The sequence below is a fragment of the Scleropages formosus genome, chromosome 23 (genome assembly GCF_900964775.1).
Source record: "Scleropages formosus chromosome 23, fSclFor1.1, whole genome shotgun sequence".
Lineage (NCBI taxonomy): Eukaryota > Metazoa > Chordata > Actinopteri > Osteoglossiformes > Osteoglossidae > Scleropages > Scleropages formosus.
This window is the reverse complement of record NC_041828.1, coordinates 591,864-613,639: the sequence shown is the minus strand read 5'-3', so window position 1 is coordinate 613,639 and position 21,776 is coordinate 591,864. Positions and strand designations below refer to the sequence as shown.

Sequence of the window (21,776 nt, the reverse complement as noted above, 5' to 3'; positions counted from 1 at the left end):
ACTAGAGCAGGAGGTGGCATTCAAACCTGACCTGGCCTGGCAGGGGCTCCGATGCACTGCAGGAGGCTGTAGGACCTCTCCTCGCCTGACCTCACCTGACCTCGTCTTCGCCTGGCCTTGGTGAGAAGAGTAGCCCTGCCGTGCCCTTTCTCGGCGCTGCGGCCGTCTCCCGACCGGGACGTGCGCAGCCAGGCGTCGCCGCAAAACAATTAAAATATCAAGGATGCTTTTCATACCCTGGGCTGGAGCAGCAGCTCTGCGAAATCAGCGCACGAATGTTTGCTTTTATTACGAAAATGATATCGATGTCATGTTTGCTGGTATTTACTCAGTGGGCATCGCAATTTTCTCTTAGCGACACGAGCGAGTTGTGCTCGTTTTTGTGCCGTCGCCTTCTGGTGCAAATTCCGGTTTTGACCGAAATACCAGCTCCTTACACAACGCTGTCCTTTACTCCCCGTCCACATTTTTGTGAAAGAAACACCCCGACGGCCCAGAGGCCCGAGGGACGAGGTGCAGGGCGAAACCAGCGGTACGAGGTACATGTGCTGGGTATGGGGTCGCGTCTCCTCTGGGTGATGGATGTGTGGAGGTGAGAAAGGAAGGGCTCTGAAGGATCTTCAGTGCCGCAACACTGCCGGACTGATTCGCTCACAAGTGAACGCCTTAGTCTGGAGTGACAGTGATTTATCTTTAATTTATTTTTTCTTTCTTTTCTTTTCCTAGGAGGCTTCTATGGAGCGACCAGTTCTGTGGCTGGTTTCCTCCTACGATCCACCGGGATCAATGACGTGTGATTGTTATTATGAGTTTATTAATCGTTCATTTACATTATTATTGTTGTTGTTACAATGTGTCCTCGCTCAGCCAGACAGCGCAGATCTTGCAGTCTCTCAGCTCCAACACAAACGCGCTGTTGACAAAACAGGCCTCGGCATTAACAGGGCGCCCCGTGTCGCGCTCGCCGAGTGGGCGGAGCCTTCGAACCGCTCGCCGCTCTTACGCGCAGCAACGACACACACAAGCTGTACACTCATTCAGCAAAGACTACAGTCATTTAGCGAGCGTTTCATAAGGGCCTGCCGTGGCAAGCGCTGTCTGCTCTAAGCCGCCGCAGTAAAACAAGGTACAAAGCCACGCCCAGCCCTATCTTCTTCTCTCATGGCTGACAACTGACTCTTCGCCCTGGGCGCCTTCGCGCCTCCAGCCCAGGTGCGCACAGGTGGAGGGACACAGAGGACACGCACATCAAGCACACACTCGCTGCCCTGTTTCGCTGCATTTTTACATCCTGCTCACGTGTTTCAGTGTTGAGCATCAATATGTGTTTAGTGAAGCTACTGAAATTACCCAAACGTGGTACAAAGTACTTACAAAACGGCAAAGCACGGGGTTCTGCGTTCTGCTCGGTACCTTTTTGTGTACAGCGAAAACACAGTGGGTTAAAAACGCGGCAGAGCAGTAACATTTGTTGGGGCACATATGACATGCGTGTGCCATGTGTGTGCAGCTACTTGAGATCATCCCACACTTGGCTGAGATCAGATCCTTTAGTTAATGATGTCAGCGGAGCTGCTGGGACAAGTCGTGTTCCTGTGTTGCCCTCTACAGTTTTAACAAAGAGCATTCTGTGTGTGTGTGTGTGTGTGTGTGCGCGCGCATGTGCGCGCGCCTGGCCGCTTCACTACCGCTTTTCCTTTGTATGTTTTTGAACTCGCTTGGCAACCACTCAGGTGCATGGCACTCGTGCGCAGGAGGGGCTTACGGCACTCGGCAGGGTGCGGCTGCCCCCAGGAATGCGTCCGCACAGCTCGCAGCTGCTTCACAGAGCTCCAGCCACACCCTGGACATCTTTACCTACCATCGCACCGCCTTCCCCACACGTCCACACTGCTGACTCACAGCTGTCCATAGTCCAAACAGGAAGTGCTTCCTCATCCATGGAAAGGTGCAAAGGGTGGCCTGGATCAATGGAAGCGGAGTGGCTGGAAGGGAACCTGCACTTTGGGGGAGAGGAGAGGAGGACCCACCACCCACACCCTGCACCGCACTCACGCCACATTTGTTTGTGGAAAGCACTACACATCTGACATGTAAACTCCCAGCAGTGAGTCCCGTGCTCCCAGGTTCACGCTCCAGCACACTGCTGTGTGTGAGGCCACGTTGCGAAAACAGGATCCCGCTCTCTTTACTGCGGTGACGGTGCTCTCTGTAGAGAAAAGGGGTTGGAAAAACGTAGGATCTCGTAGACCCTTCGTAGTCCCTCCGATCGCAACTTGGCCCTCCTGCGAGGAACACCTGTAGCGCGTCAAGTGCAGAACAACATTCACACGTACGACACATGTATGACACATGTATGACACCTTGGACTGAAGATCCTTCAGAGCCCTTCCTTTCTCACCTCCACACATCCATCACCCAGAGGAGACACGACCCCATACCCAGCACACGTATGACGCATGTATGACACCTTGGACTGGATTTTGCACCGGCGGAGTTTGCGAGTCTGCGGTAGTGTTTGGCAGTGGAACGCGGATCGTTTTCGCTCCAGCGGGTGAACGGGAGAACAAAGCAGTGTCTGAACAGGAGACAGGTGTGCTACTGGTCGGTTGGCCCATCCCATTTGCACAAACCAGTTGAACCAGTGCCTCTTTTCTCGTGCCTGGAGAAGTGATCTGTGTGTCACTGGGCATGCGCCGTGTGCGCAACGTGCTCTGTGAGCAGCACCTTGACACCCTTCTCCGCCTTTGACATTCCAGGCGCAGCCCTCAAGGACGAAGCAGGGACACATTCTGAGTCACTCCGAGGAATCTAGAACCGCTCCGAGGCGTCGTTCCTCCGGCGTGCGACGCTCCGACGGCCCTTCGGGTTCCAAGACTGCAGGCGGCCTGATTGTAGCGCTCTGGGCGTCACCCTCATCCGGTCTCCACCACAGGCTGGTATCGTCCCGACCCTTAAGGGCCACAGGAAACGCTGGCTTTCGTTCCACCCCTGCTGTTATTTGTGTGATACGTGTCATTATCGTTACGTGATGTCAAGCTTTCATTCTAAGATTAGCTGCCGAAGAACGTGCTTTACCAAGACTGAGCGCGGAGCCTCTATAGCAGTATGTCTAGAATGAACACGCTCTACTTCTACCGTGGAATCAAGAGCGTTTCATCGGAAACTGTTATCATCAGACCATAAAGACAAGTGAGGCCACTAAACTCACGTATCACTGAGCTTCCAGGTGCTCTATAGTAGCCAAGTGAGCGACTGCCTACTGTACTCTAGTGATGAGTAAGTGCGCAGCGGACCCTACACGCTCTACACACTCTGTATTACAGTGTAGCGATGAGCGAGTGCGCCGGAGTCAGGCCCTCAGTGCTGTAACTCTGTGCGTGTGTGTGTGTGTGTGTGTGTGTGTGTGTGGAATGGGGGAGGGTTAGCGCTTTGCCCCAGGTTCCTTTCCTACTGCCGGTGGACACTCAGCTCACGGGTAAGTGACCCTCCAGGTGAGCACATGGCGGAGTGAGTGTCGCCGAGGCCGTGCCGCACGCTGTCATTGCGGTGTGTGACCCCACCCACAGAGTAAGAGTGAAAATTCACCCCTCTAGGACCTGAGTCATTTCAAGCGCACAATTTCATTAGTTTTTCTCCCAAATATGTTATAGCTTGTGCCATGTGCATAAGAAGATCGGTATGTACGAGCGTGAGCCAGCGCGCATCCGTCCGCACCTGTGCATCAGCAGCGCTGTGCGAGTTGTGCGCAGCGCAGCGTCGAGCCTCTCGGACTGCGAGTGGACCGGTTGCTGCTCTGTGCCGCGGGAGCGAATCGCGTCTTCCGTTTCAGCCCAAACACATGCTTTTGTAGGCACGCACACACACGCGCGCGCGCAGAGTCGCACTGAACATGTGCTGTATGTTTGCCAGACTCTGGGCAGATCCCTCGCTGCAGACGTGTCCGATCACTGACTGTTGTGGAGGAGGGTTATAAATGTAGCGCAATGGAAAACATGGGGGGGGTATAAAGCTCACGAAGCTCCTTTTCCACTCGTCACGTCAGTCCATGTAGCAGGTAACACTGTTCACTGCGGGGTAGGGGCTGCTGGGCCATGTCTTCACATGCTCATAATTCACAACACGCCCCACTGTTCAACTGCCTTCAACACTCCTGGCTATTTCTACACTTGACTGTAGCCACAACACTTTTCCCAACAACATAATAAACACACACACACACACAGGTTGTTGTTGTTGTTTACACTTTTGAGCAGATACAACAGCCAGCAGGGACACAGAGATCCTGACAGAGGTTACAAAGTGTGTCTGGAAGAACATAAAGCGCAAGAGAAGGTCGCCGAGGGTCCTGCCATCAAGGAGGTGAGGGGAAAGGACACAAGGACGCAACGAAGGTTGCTGTACCGCGGTTTTGGAAGAGCACATCATTGTTACCCAGACGTGTGACATGTGGGTTTCATATCGATGTCCAGTTAATGTCCTCGTTTCAGTACAACTGAGTAAAGTGGCGCATGATTTCCATATCTAACAACTCTTTGTCTCTCCTGTGGAGCGAAAAACCATCTCCTGTGAATTTTCTCACTTGCTTCCGGTTTCAGCTGCTATTGGTTCGTCCATTTCTCAGTATAATTCACTCCTGTCGCAACAGAAAGCTCACGTGTGAACGCTGTGCCGCGCTGCTCCATGCTGCAAACTCAGTGTCCTGCACAAAAGCTCACGTCCAGCCCACATCCAGCTCACCACCAGCCCACGTCCAGCTCGCGTCCAGCTCGTGTCCAGCCGACGTCCAGCTTGTGTCTAGCCCACGTCCGGCCCGTGTCTAGCCGACGTCCAGCTCGCGTCCAGCCCATGTCCGGCCCACGTCCAGCCCGTGTCCAGCCGACGTCCAGCTCACGTCCAGCCGACGTCCAGCTCGCGTCCAGCCCATGTCCGGCCCACGTCCGGCTCACCACCAACCCACGTCCAGCTCCTAGTGCTCCAAACGGGGGTTCAAGATGCCCACTCGAGAGGGGGTACGAGCCCTCCAGTGAACTCTTGAGCCCAGATGGAAAGCACACCAAACACCTACTGAAACACAGCCTCCTGCTCTGATACTTGTGGCTCCTGCCGTTACATTATTAGTTCTGCTTGCTGTTACTTCCCATGAACTGAAAGTGCTGTAACTCCACACATGATGACAATTAGTAAAAGAAGTAAAAGTAGAGTAAAGAGTAAAAGAAGCACTCTAATACCCCACCTTGACACATGTCCTTATTTTGCATTAATCACTATAGTCGAATGTTACATTTGATCAGGGTTTCAGGGACTCCTGGCACGAGGTCCGTACCCTTTGTGCACCACTGATTTCTGGGCTCTTTTTCCTTTAAAAGCTTTACTGTTAAACGCCTCTTTCAAAGTCTATAAATGACACCATGGAACAACAGTATGAGAAGAGTGACCAAGGTGTCCTGGATGTTTTTGGGCCCTGATCCGCAGACTGGACCCCCTCCCTTTGAACGGATGCCTTCTATGACCTGCTGGAAGACGAGCTGGAATATGACGACAGCTGGGCCTTCCACTTCAACTACAGCCTGCAGGAGGAGCTCAGCAAGGAGGAGAGTAAACGGGGATGGAAGGTTTACTGTCACTGCATCCACGGAAAGTTAGTCGCCGTTTCTCTGTTTTCGTCCTGGGAAACTGCCAGTCCACCATAGAATCGGGACTGCTCCCGAAAAGATACGACCTTTGTGCTGGACACTGGCACATAGGACACTTCTAGCAAACGTATGAAAACCAGTGACAGCAGCTTAAACATCCCTTTAACAGCACAGTTTGTCCGCAGCCCTTTAAGTTGGACAACAGATGTTTTGTCCCCGCAATCGAATGAGGCGACTGGCCGTAGCGCGTGGAGGACGAGGAACGTCGCATGAAAAGTATACTCGTCATGCAATAATCATTAATCTGACTGAGACAGAGGTGAGTGTGGGAAAACAACACGTTGTGTAATGAAGTAATAAAACTATAGAAGATAAAGAGTTTATTGATGAAGTAGAGCACAAATGGAGTTAAAAATAAATTAATGCACACATTAATATTTCATATTTTTATCTGCCTCTTGCTTTCTCACTTTGCTCAGTGTTTTACCACTTTGCTTCTACTTTATTTTGTTTCACATTTTTCCATCTGGCTTGTGGCTGGAATCTCACCGGTGAGTCAGCGACACCTGGAGCCGCCCAGCAGCACAGTCCCATCGCCGGCTGTGCACGGGAACGAAGCGTGGTGAATGAAGCACGGTAAACGAAGCGCGGCAAACGCTGCGGAGCAGCTCCTTTTACATGAGGGGTTCGAGCAGCAGGTACGCATAGGTCCTCCGCAAGTAGCCACTTTATGTACCACATTTTTCCGCATTAGCAGTACCAAACACACTCTGCTGGGTTGCACACATGCTTTCTACGTGGCGCTCGCCGTCCTCTGTGGGACTCAAAGCTCCTGGGTCCAAATTGACAGAGTACAATGTGGACGTGGCTCCGCTGCCTCCATCACACTTGACACTGAAGCTGCTGCTTCTCTGGAGACTCCTCATCCCTGGATGGGTGACCCGGGACCTGGAGCACTCTGCTCAGCCCCTGCGGTCCGCTGCCCTCCAGCTCTTGAGCTCTTGAGCACCCTGGGGTTGTGCTGCTCTCAGTCTGTTTTGTTGAGGTGCTGCTCTTCTGCGCTCCATTTGCAGGTTTCGATGCGGCTCCTGTTACAAATACTGGCCCTCCGCCCGGGTCGTCGTGCTCTTTCGCTACCGCCTGCGCTCCGACCGAGGCACCGTCCTCATGCGGCCCTTCGGCCAGGCGTGCCGCCGCTCCGGGGTTCTCCCCGAACAAGGTGCAGCAGGCCCTGCTCAGACTTTTCCACAAGATCAGGAAGAACTGCTATGGCGAACGGGAGGAGGACGGAGACTTTGGGTCCGACTGTAGAGAGAAGGTGTGGAGCAAACCATACGAGAGCCAGCTGTGAGAGGCCTGCACTCAGGGCATCTGTTGCCAGGAAGACTAGAGGCCGAAGCTGAGACGGTCGCTCTGAGAGCAGCCGCAGGTGCCTTGGTGTCAGCAGGAGGCGCTGGAGGATCCGGTTTGCTGAACAAGAGGATCCTCCACGGTGGACTGTCGTTTAAAGCTCAAGTTTCTTTTTTTTTCAGACGCCCCTTCATTTTGCACCTTAATTCATGTATTCTTTCTGAGATGTATTTTCCAATGCCAAACCTACTGGTAAATCTGTGAATTGAACTTTCCTGACTCTGCGTCTCATGTTTCTGTGCCAACAAAGACCAGGTGAGATGAAATCTTCAGCTTCGTCTCTCCTCGCTTCCTCAGCTGAGCAAATCCTGTATAATTTGAATAAAACAGGTCTCACTTGTTATCACAAAACTACTAGGTGCTATGTCTTCAACCTGGAGGGGGTCTTTCTCCGACACAAAACTGATACATTTACACTGATTCATTCAATAAACGCTTTTCTCCAAAGCGACTTACTGTACATCTCGGAGGAAAATGTACCAACAGAAGACGAGATGCGTGATTCTGAAGTACAGAGAATTTGTCACCACATTCCACCATATGAACCAGTGTATGTCACACGAGTAGCTGCATAAAGCTTTATCAATTCTTCTACAATTTCTAATGACAAAATTATTCAAATAACCCCTTACACGTTTATCGGGCTCTGAAGAGATCTGCGGATAAATGAGTTTGAAAGAGGTGAGTTTTGAGATGGTTACTGGCATACTAGATGTTATGTCTTCACATTGGAGGGAGTGTTTCTCTAACACAAAAGTGAGAGATACTATGTTTTCAGACAGAGCATGCGGAATATTCAGCAAAAAATCACCGGGGAGCGAAGTGCAGACAAAGGACTTATCACACTTGTATGTTCTGTAGGCAGGAAGGTGGAGCCACCCAGGATGTGCAAACGAATCACACAATGTCAATGTAGGAACTTTGCCCAAATGATCATGGTGCAAAGGTCTCACCACCAGCACGGGGAGAAAAAGTATCAACGATCAGGCTGCTCCTCAGATCCTGCGAATACGATTGTATAATTTCCACTTGTTGACTTTGTTCGATCAGGAGCACCTGCTCATGCCTGGTGGTAGAGGTTTTGGTTCCGTGTCTCAGGTGGAGTCCTCATGAACCTTCAAGAGGGAAGTAAAACTCTACAAATAGTGTTCTTCAACATCACTGTGAGTGTTTCATGAGCTTTCCGTCCAGCGTTCAAATAACACGGTTATCATGAGTCCTTCAAGCCTCTTACAGTTTGTACCTTTGCTCATCCTGTGTGGATGTGCGATGTCACTCGCTGGGAATGTCCTGGTCCTTCCTGGGGAGTACAGCCACTGGATCAACATGCAAGCCATCGTAGAAGAGCTGGTGAAGCGCAACCACAGCATCACGGTGCTGGTCAGCACAGCCTCACCCACAGTGGACTACAGGAAGAATGAGAACTTCAACTTTGAGGTTCTCCAAGTGCCTTTCAGCAAGTCTGAGATGCACAGTGTTTCCCAAGAGATGATTAACTTTTGGATGCATAAGACACAAAATGCCTCCTTGCTGGACACTTTTTTTAAGGTGAAGGAGGTGATGGAGAAAGCCACAGTTCTGCAGAAGGAGATCTGCGATGCTATGCTCCGTAACAGTAAGCTGCAGGACAAGCTGAGGAGAACCCAGTACGAGGGTCTGCTTGTTGACCCCATGGTGCAGTGCGGCGACCTGCTGGCACAAGTGCTGGGGATCCCGTTGATCTTCTCCCTGAGGTTTTCCTTCGGATACACCATAGAAAGGTTTTGTGGGCAACTTCCAACTCCGGCCTCTTATGTTCCTGCTTCTCCTGTGCAGTTCTCAGACCGCATGAGCTTTGTGCAAAGACTCAAGAATGTGCTGCTCTATACGTTTCATTCCCTCCTTTTTTACATTCACACAACGGTCAACTGGGATCACTACTACAGTGAGATTTTGGGTAAGATTCGAACATTACCTTTTTCTCAAACTCACTAAAGGATGTCTGAAATGACTAAGAATTTTTAGCAAACTATGTTAGTCTGAATTTTGATATAGTCCATGTAGAGTTCTGCCAGCTGCAGACAACATTCACTGGACAATAAGACATGAAGTTTTGCACTTGTAATGTCACTAACCTGCACTGTATTTTGGCAGGGAAACCTACGACAGCATGCGAGGTCATGGGCAAAGCCGACTTGTGGTTGATACGCACCAACTGGGACTTTGATTACCCGCGACCTTTGTTACCCAACTTCCAGTTTGTAGGAGGTCTTCACTGCAAACCTTCTAACCCGCTGCCTGCTGTGAGTGCAGATATGATGACCTAGTCTAACGTAACCCTGAATTAACAACATGATATTTCCTGACTTGCCTATGCATTTTGAAACCATCAAAGTTGTGTGTGGCGCAGTCCAGCACCCTTTTGCCGTGTGAATGTAGCCTTGGATTCACGCTCAGTCCAAAGTGAACACAGGTAATTCCAAGCGAGCCTAGCAATGGCTTTCTTCCCCTGGGATGAGAAAGAAATGATTTCCAGGCATCAAGAACCATATTGTTGAGAGCAGATACAGCACCATTTACAAAAATGTGTCCTCACTGACCGTTTGGAGTGCATCATTTAGCTGCTGCTTTTGTCCAAGACACACAAGACACACCAAGACATTCCAAGTGTTAGTGAAACATCTTCAGACTCCCAACTTTGAGTCTGTTGACATAACTGATTTACCAGGTCATGTGTAACGTTATGTAGATTTTTAATGAATTGTACCAATATACACATTAAAGTATTCACATTTTCTTCTCTCAGGATCTCCTTTCTACTCCGTAAATTTACACGATATCATCACTAGTACCTTTGTACTTCCTATCAATGCTATATGCTGCTACTCATGTACTGCTATTGTTACTGTTCTCTTTTAAAATGTTCTACTCTTCCAACTCTGTACGTCATGTGTGTTGTTCGAGCAGAGACGTCAGACAGTGTGACTGCACTTCGAGAGCTGTGTCTCTGCATTCCACCGCCTGCTGGTGAAATGGACTTTGGAAAAATACGCTTGCTAAACGACTCAGTGCTAATAAATGTACTAAGCAGGGCTGAACTCTTATTGTGAAATGTCTCAGAGCAGCTGAAAAGAGGTGTGACTTGTCCCAGGCTGAAAGGTGTTCTTCTTTTCCGCCCGTTGACTCAGTTCAGACACAAGCAGAGTAGCCGCAAGTGCCGAAAGCTCATGCGCATGTTGCAGTTCAGGGTTTCGGAAGTGTGTGTAAAAGCTTGTAACACTTCCTGTAGCATTTAGGACGGGTGTGTATCACAGAGAATAGCTGAACCACAAATGCAATTTTAATGAACGTGATCTTAACCCCGTTGTCTGATCTGAGACTTGTGCTTCCAGGACATGGAAGAGTTTGCGCAGAGCTCAGGAGATGATGGGATTGTGGTGTTCTCGTTGGGAACAATGGTAGAGGACCTCACTCGAGAAAAGGCAAACATGATTGCCTCAGCACTGGGACAGATTCCACAGAAGGTTGGTGTCACGCACTCTTACCTCTGAAAACAAGAACATCCATCAAGTATCAATACCAGTCTATTTTTACAGTATCTGTAAAGTTAGTTGTCATTTGCTTTCTTAGATCTTCAGTGGGCTCACCACCTGCCGGAGAGGCCGTAAGGGGCCGGTGCGTTGTGATTTGGGCGGTGGTCGGGGCCGAGTGCCCGGCCGACCCAAACCTCGGGCGCCAACTCTGGCTTTTGGTACTTGGAATGTCACCTCACTGGCGGGGAAGGAGCCTGAGCTAGTGCAGGAGGTTGAGAGATACTGTCTAGATATAGTTGGGCTCACTTCCACTCACAGCTTGGGTTCTGGAACCACTCTTCTCGACCAAGGGTGGACTCTCCACTATTCTGGCGTTGCCCAGGATGAGAGGCGGCAGGCGGGTGTGGGCTTATTAATAGCCCCCCCGTTCAGCCGCCATGTGTTGGAGGTCGATGATCGACTTTGTAGTCGTTTCTTCTGATCTTCGGCCATATGTCTTGGACACTCGGGTGAAGAGAGGGGCTGAGCTGTTAACGGATCACCACCTGGTGGTGAGTTGGATTCGATGGCGGGGGAAAAGCTGGACAGACCTGGCAGGCCCAAACGCATAGTGAGGGTCTGTTGGGAATGTTTGGCGGAGGCCCCTGTCAGAGAGGTCTTCAACTCCCACCTCTGACAGAGCTTCAACCAGGTCACGAGGGAGACTGGGGACATTGAGTCCGAATGGACTATGTTCCACACCTCCATTGTCGGGGCAGCGGTTCGGAGCTGCGGCCATAAAGTCTCCGGCGCCTGTCGCAGCGGCAATCCCCGAACACGGTGGTGGACACCGGAGGTAAGGGATGCCGTCAAGCTGAAGAAGGAGTTCTTTTGGGCCTGGCTAGCTCATGGGACTCCTGAAGCAGCTGACGGGTACCAGCGGGCCAGACAGAATGCAGCTCTGGCAGTCGCCGCGGCAAAAACTCGGGCCTGGGAGGAGTTCGGTGAGGCCATGGAGGAAGACTTTCGGTCGGCCTCAAAGAGATTCTGGCAAACCATCCGGTGACTCAGAAGGGGGAAGCAGTGTTCCGCCAACACTGTTTACAGCGGAAGTGGTGCGCTGCTGACCTCAACTGAGGATGTCCTCGGGCGGTGGAAGGAGTACTTTGAGGATCTCCTCAATCCCCCGACACGCCTTCCGTAGAGGAAGCTGAGGCTAGGGACTCGGAGGGGGACTCGTCCATTACCCTGGCTGAAGTTGCTGAGGCAGTCAAAAAACTCCTCGGTGGCAAGGCTCCGGGGGTGGATGAGATCCGCCCTGAGTTTCTCAAGTCTCTGGATGTTGTGGGGCTGTCTTGGCTGACACGCCTCTGCAGCATTGCGTGGAGCTCGGGAACAGTGCCTCTGGACTGGCAGACCGGGGTGGTGGTCCCTCTTTTTAAGAAGGGGGACCGGAGATTGTGTTCCAACTATAGGGGGATCACACTCCTTAGCCTCCCTGGGAAAGTCTATGCCGGGGTACTGGAGAGGAGAATCCGACCGATAGTCGAACCTCGGATTCAGGAGGAGCAATGCGGTTTTTTGCCCTGGCCGTAGAACACTGGACCAGCTCCATACCCTCACTAGGGTGTTGGAGGGTTCATGGGAGTTTGCCCAACCAATCTATATGTGTTTTGTGGACCTGGAGAAGGCATTCGACCGTGTCCCTCGTGGCATCCTGTGGGGGGTACTTCGGGATTATGGGGTTCAGGGCTTGCTGCTACGGGCTGTTCGTTCCCTGTATGACCGGAGCAGGAGCTTGGTTCGCATTGCCGGCAGTAAGTCAGACCTGTTCCTGGTACATGTTGGACTCCGCCAGGGCTGCCCTTTGTCACCGATTCTGTTCATTATCTTCATGGACAGAATTTCTAGGCGCAGCCAGGGAACGGAGGGTGTCTGTTTTGGTGATCGCAGGATCTCGTCTCTGCTTTTTGCGGACGATGTGGTCCTGTTGGCTTCATCGAATCAAGACTTACAGCGTGCACTGTAGAGGTTTGCAGCCAAGTGCGAAGCGGCGGGGATGAGAATCAGCACCTCCAAATCCGAGGCCATGGTTCTCAGTCGGAAAAAGGTGGATTGCCCCCTCCGGGTTAGGGGGGAGTTGCTCCCTCAAGTGGAGGAGTTTAAGTATCTTGGGGTCTTGTTCACGAGTGAGGGAAAAATGGAGCGGCAGGTCGACAGACGGATCGGTGCGGCGTCTGCAGTAATGCGGTCATTGTACCGGTCTGTTGTGGTGAAGAAGGAGCTGAGTCATAAAGCGAAGCTCTCAATTTACCGGTCGATCTACGTTCCTACCCTCACCTATGGTCATGAACTCTGGATTATGACGGAAAGAATGAGACCGCGGATACAAGCGGCAGAAATGAGTTTCCTCCGCAGAGTGGCTGGGCACACCCTTAGGGATAGGGTGAGGAGCTCAGTCACCCGGGAGGGGCTCGGAGTAGAGCCGCTGCTCCTCCGCATCGAGAGGAGCCAGTTGAGGTGGCTTGGGCATCTGTTCCGGATGCCTCCTGGACGCCTCCCTGGGGAGGTGTTCCGGGCATGTCCCACTGGGAGGAGGCCTCGGGGCAGACCCAGGACACGTTGGAGAGACTACGTCTCACAGCTGACCTGGGGACGCCTTGGGGTTCCCCCAGAGGAGCTGGAGGAGGTGTGCGGGGAGAGGGAAGTCTGGGGGGCTCTGCTTGAACTACTGCCCCCGCGACCCGGTCCCGGATAAGCCGAGGAAGATGGATTGATGGATGCTTTCTTAGAAAAAGAAATTGCAACTATCATCAAGATGGGCACAAGCTCATCTAGGACTTCAGCCCTTTGCTCTCTAACCCACTTCCATCACCTGTGTTCTGGTGACAGGTGATCTGGGGCTACAGTGGGATGAAGCCTGAGACACTGGCCCCCAACACCAGGGTTTATGATTGGATTCCCCAGAATGACCTGCTAGGTAATGTGTTGAAGGTCCAGAAAAAGCAGATCTGAAGGCACCCTCTTTCATAAGCTGCTGACAAAGTGTGATCCACTCTGTTTTGTTGTGTTCATTAGGTCATCCCAAGACCAGGGCCTTCATTACACATGGAGGGACCAATGGGCTGTATGAAGCCATCTACCATGGTGTCCCAATGGTTGGCATTCCCATGTTTGCTGACCAACCGGACAATTTGTTCCACATGGTAACGAAGGGAGCTGCTGTCATGCTGGACCTCTACAACATGCAGTCCAAAGACCTGGTTGATGCAGTCAACATTGTGATCAAGGACCCATCGTAAGCCTTGTGCTGATACCATTGTTGTTGGTCAGACCACACAGCTGTATCAACAAATCCGAATGCTTGACTAAACTGCTTTAACTTCACACACACCAGCTCTTACAGTGCAATGAATGTGTTGTCATGAACTACATGTATAGAACAAAAGCCGTACAAGACATGTAATTTTGTTCTTTCAAAGCCTTGTTGCACTGCAAGACTTCCCCTCCCACTTGACAGATACATCCTCTTGTTTGGACTTTCAGGTACAAAGAAAGTGCCATGAGGTTGTCACGGTTTTATCATGACCAGCCAGAGAAACCTCTGGACCGTGCGATCTTCTGGATTGAGTTTGTGATGCGAAACAAAGGAGCCAAGCATCTCCGGGTTCAGGCCCATAACCTGACCTGGTATCAGTACTACTGTTTGGATGTATTTGCTGTGCTACTGGCTGCTGCTCTGCTGGCTGCTTCCATCCTTCTGAAAACGTGCAGAGGCTGTTTCAAGAGGTGCTGCAGAAGCTTGAAGACAAAGTCCAAAAAGGAATGAGTTTTCTCACTCAACCTCAAAAACTCAGCGATTCACTGAATACATAAAAACACTCATATGTGATCATTCATTCAAATTATCCCACAGATAAGATGCAGTAGTAGATGTAGACTTTTCTACTGATTCCTGATTCAGCCACATATTTATGAAAGATGGTCAAATAGTGGCTGTCGCGCCCCAGGCGGCACGCCCCTCCCTTGCACCTGTCGGTGATCATCAGCAGGCAATAAGGGGGGCAGCTCGCTAGAGGACAAACCGCGGAACCTACTTCGGACACCGCTCTCACACCACCTGCAGTCTCTTAGTCTTGTTGTTTCCCTTTAGTCCTGCTCCTGTTCCCTCGTACGTTCCCCCGGCTCCCTGACCTCCTGTTCTCGTCTTCCTGGTTTCTGAGTATCGCGAATTCCCCTGGACAATGTCTGCACATTGGCTGACCCCTGCCTGTACCTCAACCATTCTTTCGTCTTGCACCTTAGTAAATACAGCACCTGCATTTGAGTCCAGTCTCCTGTCCTGTCCTTCGCAATGATGACAGTGGCACTAAAGGGACAAAGCAAGTTCTATATTAAAGTTCCTTAACAGTAGTTGAATGTATGCTTCCCCCCTGTGCTTGGACCCTCTCTCATACCAAGCAACCTCACACTGAAACGCATTTAAAATGTCTCTGGGAATATCTCTAACTAAACTACTAAAACAGGCCCCATGAATGAAGAACACGCTTGTTAATTACCAGGACTAATTTGTGTAAACATCTCAGTTGGGCAGGGTGAGCAATACCATGACAGCCACTATGCTGGACAAATTGCTTAGATTTCTTGCTGGATTCAGGTAAATTCCTCAAAGGGTTGAGGGGGAGGTCAGGCTCAAAACAGAAGGGAGGCTAGACCATAGGGGCAGCTGGTAGCGTAGTGGTTAGTGCTACTGCCTTTGGATCCAGAGGTTGCAGATTTGATCTCCAGCTGTAGTACCCTTGAGCAGGGTACTTACCCTTAATTACTCTAGTAACATTACCCAGCTGTATAAATGAGTAAATAGTTGGAAATACCTGATTGTAAGTCACTTTGGAGAAAAACATCAGCTACATGAATAAATATAACACTGATTCCAATAGCAAAGCTCTGTGCTGCAGGATCTCTGTTGAGTTCTTACTTTGCACTTTTCTTTCCTGAGAGCACGTTGTAAAAAAACGGGCTATTCCCTGTTCCCCATGTGCTGTCATGAAGTGGGTATGACAGGAGGAAAAGGTAAAACCTGTGAGTTATTAGACCGCAGCCAGAATTCAAGGGGCATAACTGAACATTTTTGGATGACTGATTTCACTTGTACATGTGTAATTGTGCTATAAAAGTAATTATACTTTCCTTTTGAGTATTCCTTCTCACCATTTTACCCACCACTATGTTTTAACTCTCACACACACACACACATTTTCTGAACCGCTTGTCCCATACGGGATCGCAGGGAATCAGAGCCTACCCGGCAACACAGGGCATAAGGCCAGAGGGGGAGGGGACACACCCAGGACGGGACGCCAGTCCGCCGCAAGGCACCCCAAGTGGGACTCGAACCCCAGACCCACCAGAGAGCAGGACCCGGTCCAACCCACTGCGCCCCCTATGTTTTAACTCATTTCCACTTAAAATACCATGTATATCCTGTATATGTCCACGCAAACAGCATGAATTTTACCGTATATCGCATGTTCACAAAGAACTTTGTTAAACTGGTTTGAATTATAAGTGATTTAGAAGTTTTTCTGAAATAAAGTCACTGTTCCTGCTCATGTCCAGCTGCTGAAAGTGCTGCATGATTTTAACCCTTCATCTTACGAGACACTTGTTATGAGTTACGTAAGGTGAGGGGAATCTGTTACTGGACACAGCTGCAGCAGAATTCCCCAACTGTTGTGATTTTTACGTTCATATGAGCGTCTCCTTCGTGAAGTGCACAAGGTCCACATTGCGACTCCATGGAATAAAATGGGTCTGGGGGTGTGTGGTGTCACTGGGTGATGGGTGCTGTTACTAAGATGCTGAACATCAGTGTATGCGAAAGAGAGCTGTATTGTGCTACACACTATCAAATGTGTCATTTTGACATTGTGGACATCAGTGTTGTTTCTTCCTGCTCTATACTGGCAGATGATCCAGCCGTAGCCTCTGCACACTCTGACTGGGGGCGGGGGTCTTCATATGGATCTCCGTCACTGTGAACACTCCACCAGTGTGGTAACTCTGACAGTACTGACGTCCTGCATCTCCAGCCTGGTCTCCTGTGACAGTCAGATCACAGTTCCTCTGACACAGAACCAATCTGAGATACCAGACTGGTGAACACTTGCTAAATGGATCAAGAGTTTAGGAGCTTATGCAGGTACCAGTGCAAGAAGTGGCCCAAGCCTGAGAGACGGTGCACTGCAGTGCAAGTGTGAGCTTCTCCTGGGAGAGCAGATTTCCCCATTGGAGGCTGAGTTACAGTCACCTGCCCTTCAGACCTGGGCAGAAGAACCAACATGATCGAACTCATGTTATATGTACTGTAGATTGCGCTCCTCATGGTCACTGATCCGTAGAGAATTATCCAGAAAGTGAATATACTGTAATTTCCAGTGGAAAGATATTGAAGGAACGTAGTACAGACGCACTACGAATGCAACAGGCGAGAGCCCAGATGAAGATGGAGGCCAAAGTATTGCAGCTAAAGGTTTTGTTCCCACGAAGGACAGCTGTCAGGGCTGATGAACACGCAAGAAGTTACCAGCACAACTTTAGACATGGTCAACTTGCATACTATAAAGAGTGATGGTGAAATGCAGAATTATAAGTAATCAGTTTCAAACCTCAGAGGGCAAAGGCCCTTCCAGTTACTCTTAGAGAAGAGACATCACACCTGCTGTGCACTTGCTGTCAGTGTCTGAAGGCTTAGGTTAACACTTGCCTCTGACAGTGTACTTCTACAAACAAACAATAATGGAACAGTTTAAAGGGCCCATTTCATTGCCCTGTATATGTGATTTAACAGAACGTGTCCCTTAACCATTTCAGGAGTTTCATTAATGCCTGAATTCTAACTGATAATAGACCATGGCAGCAAATAACTAGTGTGTGTACATATACTATATATAACCAATGAGGAGCTGTCAGAAGAACATTGCGTGCACCGAAGTGCTGATCACTCTCAGAGAATCAGAAATATTGGCAGTGAACTCAACACTACCATCAGTAAGTAAAACGATGGAACAATTGATTATGGTTCAGTGTCAAGCAGGGAAAACACAGGACAATAATATACCGGTACAATATGAGCACAACATGCAATAATAATAGGACCACCAACAGCACCAACAAGTGCCCCCCACTTGAGTGATACATGTACTTGTTGAGACTTTCAGGTAAAAAGAAATAGCCATGAGACTGTCTTCTGCACTGCATATGTGACAGAAAACAAAGGAGCCAAGCACCTCTATGTTCAGGCCTATAACCTGACCTAGGGTCAGTACTACTGCCTGGATGTAGGGATTGACTCGATCCCATCGTCACTCCTACAGAACATTTCCCCGCAACTCTCCACCTTCATCTCTAAGATCATCAACTTCTTGCTGTCCTCTGGCTGTTTCCCAGCTGCCTTCAAAACCGCTCTAATTTCACCTCTGGCAGTGTCTGATGCTCTTCAAGCCGCTAGAGCCGCCTCCCTCTCCTCGGTCTTCATCCTCCTCGATCTGTCTGCAGCATTCGACACGGGTCAACCACCTGATTCTACTCTCCTCTCTTAACCAACTTGGGATCAAAGGTGTGGCACTAAAATGGTTTGAGTCCTACCTATCTGACAGATCCTATCAAGTGGTCTGGCGGAGCTCTCGTTCTTCTCCTCTGCCTCTCTCAACCGGTGTTCCACAGGGCTCAGTATTGGGTCCTCTTCTTTTCTCCATCTACACCTCCTCCCTCGGTCCGGTCATAGCCTCCCATGGATTCAAATATCACCGCTATGCTGATGATACCCAGCCCTTCCTCTCCTTTCCACCTGGTGCATCAGACATCTTCGCACGCATTGCAGCCTGCCTGTCGGACATCTCTTCATGGATGTATGCTCACCACCTCCAACTCAACCTTTCCAAGACAGAGATTCTTTACCTCCCAGCTGGCCTGTCCTCCTGTCACGACCTCTCGATCAAACTGGACAACTCACTCATTTCGCCTAGCTCCTTTGCTAAGAGTCTGGGAGTAATGACCGATGCAAGTCTGTCATTCTCTCAACATATTGAAGCCACAACCCGGTCCTGCAGATACATCCTGTATAATATTCATAGGATCCGTCCCTACCTCACTCCTGACTCCACCCAACTACTTGTCCAGGCCATGGTGACTTCCCGTCTAGACTACTGCAACTCTCTCCTGTGTGGCCTTCCTGCTACTGCCATCAAACCTCTGCATCTTCTACAGAATGCTGTTGCACGAGTTGTGTTCGATTTGCCAAAGCGCTCCCATGTATCTCCTCTACTCATTTCTCTGCACTGGCTTCCTATAGCTGCCTAAATCAAATTCAAAACCGTGGTTGCTGTGTACAAACACATCAATAGAACTGCTCCCAGCTATTTACAAGACTTAATCAACCGGTACACCCCAGCCAGACCCCTTTGCTCGTCTACTTCTGCTCGCTTGGTGGTCTCACGCACGAAAGGCAAAGCTCGGAAGTTCTCGATTCTGGGTCCGTTGTGGTGGAATGACCTTCCCCTGTCACTCAGAACTGCGGAAACTCAAGAAAGGTCTGAAAACCCACCTTTTCCAGATCCACTTCGCCCAAGATCTCTCCAGCTCATCTATGGTGTAACTATTCACGTATTGTAACTCCAGAAGAAGCATCCCCAGATACAACCTTTATTCAGCCATTACTCTGGTATTGTACTGCTCATTTGTGTATCTTATAATATTTAATAAAAAAAAAAATTAAAAAAAAAATTGGTGTGGGTATTGGGGTTTGTCTACCCTGTGTCTTATGCACCTACTTGAACGATTAACCTCGGTGCAGCAAGTGGTAGAGAACAAACTAGGTTTGCTTGAGACTTTCATGTCTGCAGCTATGTCTCCTTCTCTTAATGTAATGCATAAATTGTACTTTTGCTGAGATGTACGTCGCTCTGGACAAAAGTGTCTGCTAAATGAATAAATGTAAATTGGAAGTACAAGACAGAACTGAAAGAACTGTTGTACACCAATAAACCTCTGCTACAAACCCCCCCAGTACTGATAAAATATATTAAGTTACTGATTTTCATTATTGTGAAAATCAGAAGCTTAAATTAACATTTTCATTTACATTTATTCACTTAGCAGACACTTTTCTCCAAAGCCACTTCAACAAACTCCATGTTGTGTTTTCAGCCCACACACCTTATTCGCCAAGGTGGCTTATACTGCTAGATACACTACTTACAATGGGTCACTCATCTAAACATCAGTGAAACACACTCTCTCTGTGTCACTCACACACTATGGGAGAACCTGAACAGCACGTCCTTGGACTGTGGGAGGAAACCAGAGCACCCGGAGGAAACCCATGCAGACACAGGGAGAACATGCAAACTCCACACAGACTGAGCGGGGATTAAACCCATGTTCCCTCGCACCACCCAGGCACTGTGAGGCAGCAGCGCTACTCACTGTGCCACTCATTGTTCAATCAATATTGTTTTGAAATAATACATTTTTAATTTGTTTTCCATTATTTTACTGTATACCTGTGCAAATATGGGTGAATCAGAAAGTGTAATATGATGTCTGGGAGCAAAAAGAGCTTTTCTCTGAAAAAGGATTTTCTCTGAATGTGTGTGTGTGTGTATATATATATATGTACTGCATAGCTGTAGTGCTACATTGTTATAAATTGAATGGACATCCTGAAAGGTAACTTTACAGGTCAATTTTTGAGCAAACAGGACTTAAAACTGTTGTATCGTTGCTGTACACTACCTTTAGCGCTCTGTCTGTGCTGCTGTGCTAAGAGGCCTCCAGCTACAAAAATGGAAAAGGGAACAGAATTTTGTTATGTCACATTTTTATTTTCAATTATTCCAGTCAATGCCCCTGAATTAGGCAAGCAAAAGATGCAATTTGGAAAAAGGAAATCACTTGTATTTCTGTGATTTCAAATTTGAGGTTTTTTCCTGAAGCCAAAAAAGGACCTTCTGAAACATCCAACAGCCAGGTTTTTAATCGCATTTTGGGATTCATTTTCAGGAGTGTAAATACGTACATTTGTAGTCAATTTCCGCCTTGAAACAAATCGATTTACTGCTGTTTTCACTTGAGTCTCAAATCCTTTTTGTTCTGTGTACAACCAAATGGGCCTGGAGAGCAACTAAGGGCCGAGATCTTCTTATAAGTGCTCAGAGACGGAAAGAAGCACTCCACCAGTTCGCACACACACCTCCCACAATAAACATTCGTGAATTGACGCGTTTTGAACGTGTTTTGAACGTATAGACCGTCATTTCTTTCAAAATCATTCAAATCTGAACGTGGCTCGCGCCACCCTCAGTGGAAAGCGCGCCAAACTGCATGATGACGTCAGAAACACGGACCCCCCCACACACACACACACGTGAGAAAAATGTGTATCTATTATAGTGATATTGCGTGAAATTTTATTTAGAAAAAACCTAAAACCTCATAGCAATTTAAGAGCTTAATGGGAATATAAATGCTTCCTTCCGTTTTCTCCAAAGCGACATCATCTCATAGAAAATACAACGTTTGCCAGATTATCACCGATTCCTGATCACCTTCCTAGTACACACACACACACACACCTTCCTAGTATTTCTCTCTTTTTTTGGCGATACATAAACATTTACGTCACATTGCAGAAGCGGCTCTGTGAAGGACTGAGACGGACCTTAGAGATTTATTGATTTATACCTTACATAATTTAGGAGATGATGGGTGAAGTGAGTCTGGAAGAGATGAGTTTTAAGACCCTTTTTAAGTGTGGACAGGGATTCAGCAGTTCTTAGTGAGAGGGAAGGTCGTTCCACCACAACAGAGCCCAGAACCTCAGAACCTTTAGTACGCAAAACCACCAAGGGGTCGATGTGGAAGAGCGAAGCGGTCCGCTTGGGGTGTAACGGATGGCCACGTTCGCCATTTTAAACTAGGGTGAGCAGCTTCGGTAAAACAAGGTGAACTGAAGGTTACATTTTCGCACATTTGACATGATCATGTCACCTCGAGCCAATGTCCCCACAGCGGGAGCGAGAAGCTCGGGACGCGGCCGTTTTCCTGGCTTCAGTCGGGGCAAATGTTTCGTAAGTGCTCAGGAAAAAGAAACGCAGAAGGAAACTCTCAGTCGCCTCCTCCTTAGAGCGCAAAGCGCCACTTTACTGCGTGTTTCGGCCACATTAGCGCTCCGTCTCCT

At 49.2% G+C, this 21,776-nt stretch overlaps 1 protein-coding gene and 1 pseudogene across 1 annotated transcript; both read left to right on the top strand.

Annotated features, from left to right (window-relative positions):
• The first annotated feature begins 3,681 nt into the window (after nt 1-3,681).
• On the top strand, nt 3,682-7,113 carry LOC108931794 (receptor-transporting protein 2-like; annotated as a pseudogene).
• A 1,145-nt stretch (nt 7,114-8,258) lies between these two features.
• Nucleotides 8,259-15,280, top strand: LOC108931793 (UDP-glucuronosyltransferase 2A1-like). The gene is made up of 6 exons (XM_018747811.1): nt 8,259-8,982; nt 9,180-9,328; nt 10,418-10,549; nt 13,430-13,517; nt 13,616-13,835; nt 14,084-15,280. Exons 1-6 carry the CDS (start codon nt 8,259-8,261, stop codon nt 14,364-14,366), a joined length of 1,596 nt encoding a protein of 531 aa, XP_018603327.1. The 3' UTR covers nt 14,367-15,280.
• The last annotated feature ends 6,496 nt before the right edge of the window (nt 15,281-21,776 follow it).

Coding starts and splice junctions, on each gene's coding strand:
- LOC108931793 (XM_018747811.1), top strand. CDS start 8,259: ATGAGTCCTTCAAGCCTCTTACAGTTTGTACCTTTGCTCATCCTGTGT. Junction 10,550..13,429: donor TGGGACAGATTCCACAGAAG/GTTGGTGTCACG, acceptor TTCTGGTGACAG/GTGATCTGGGGCTACAGTGG. Junction 13,836..14,083: donor ATTGTGATCAAGGACCCATC/GTAAGCCTTGTG, acceptor TTGGACTTTCAG/GTACAAAGAAAGTGCCATGA.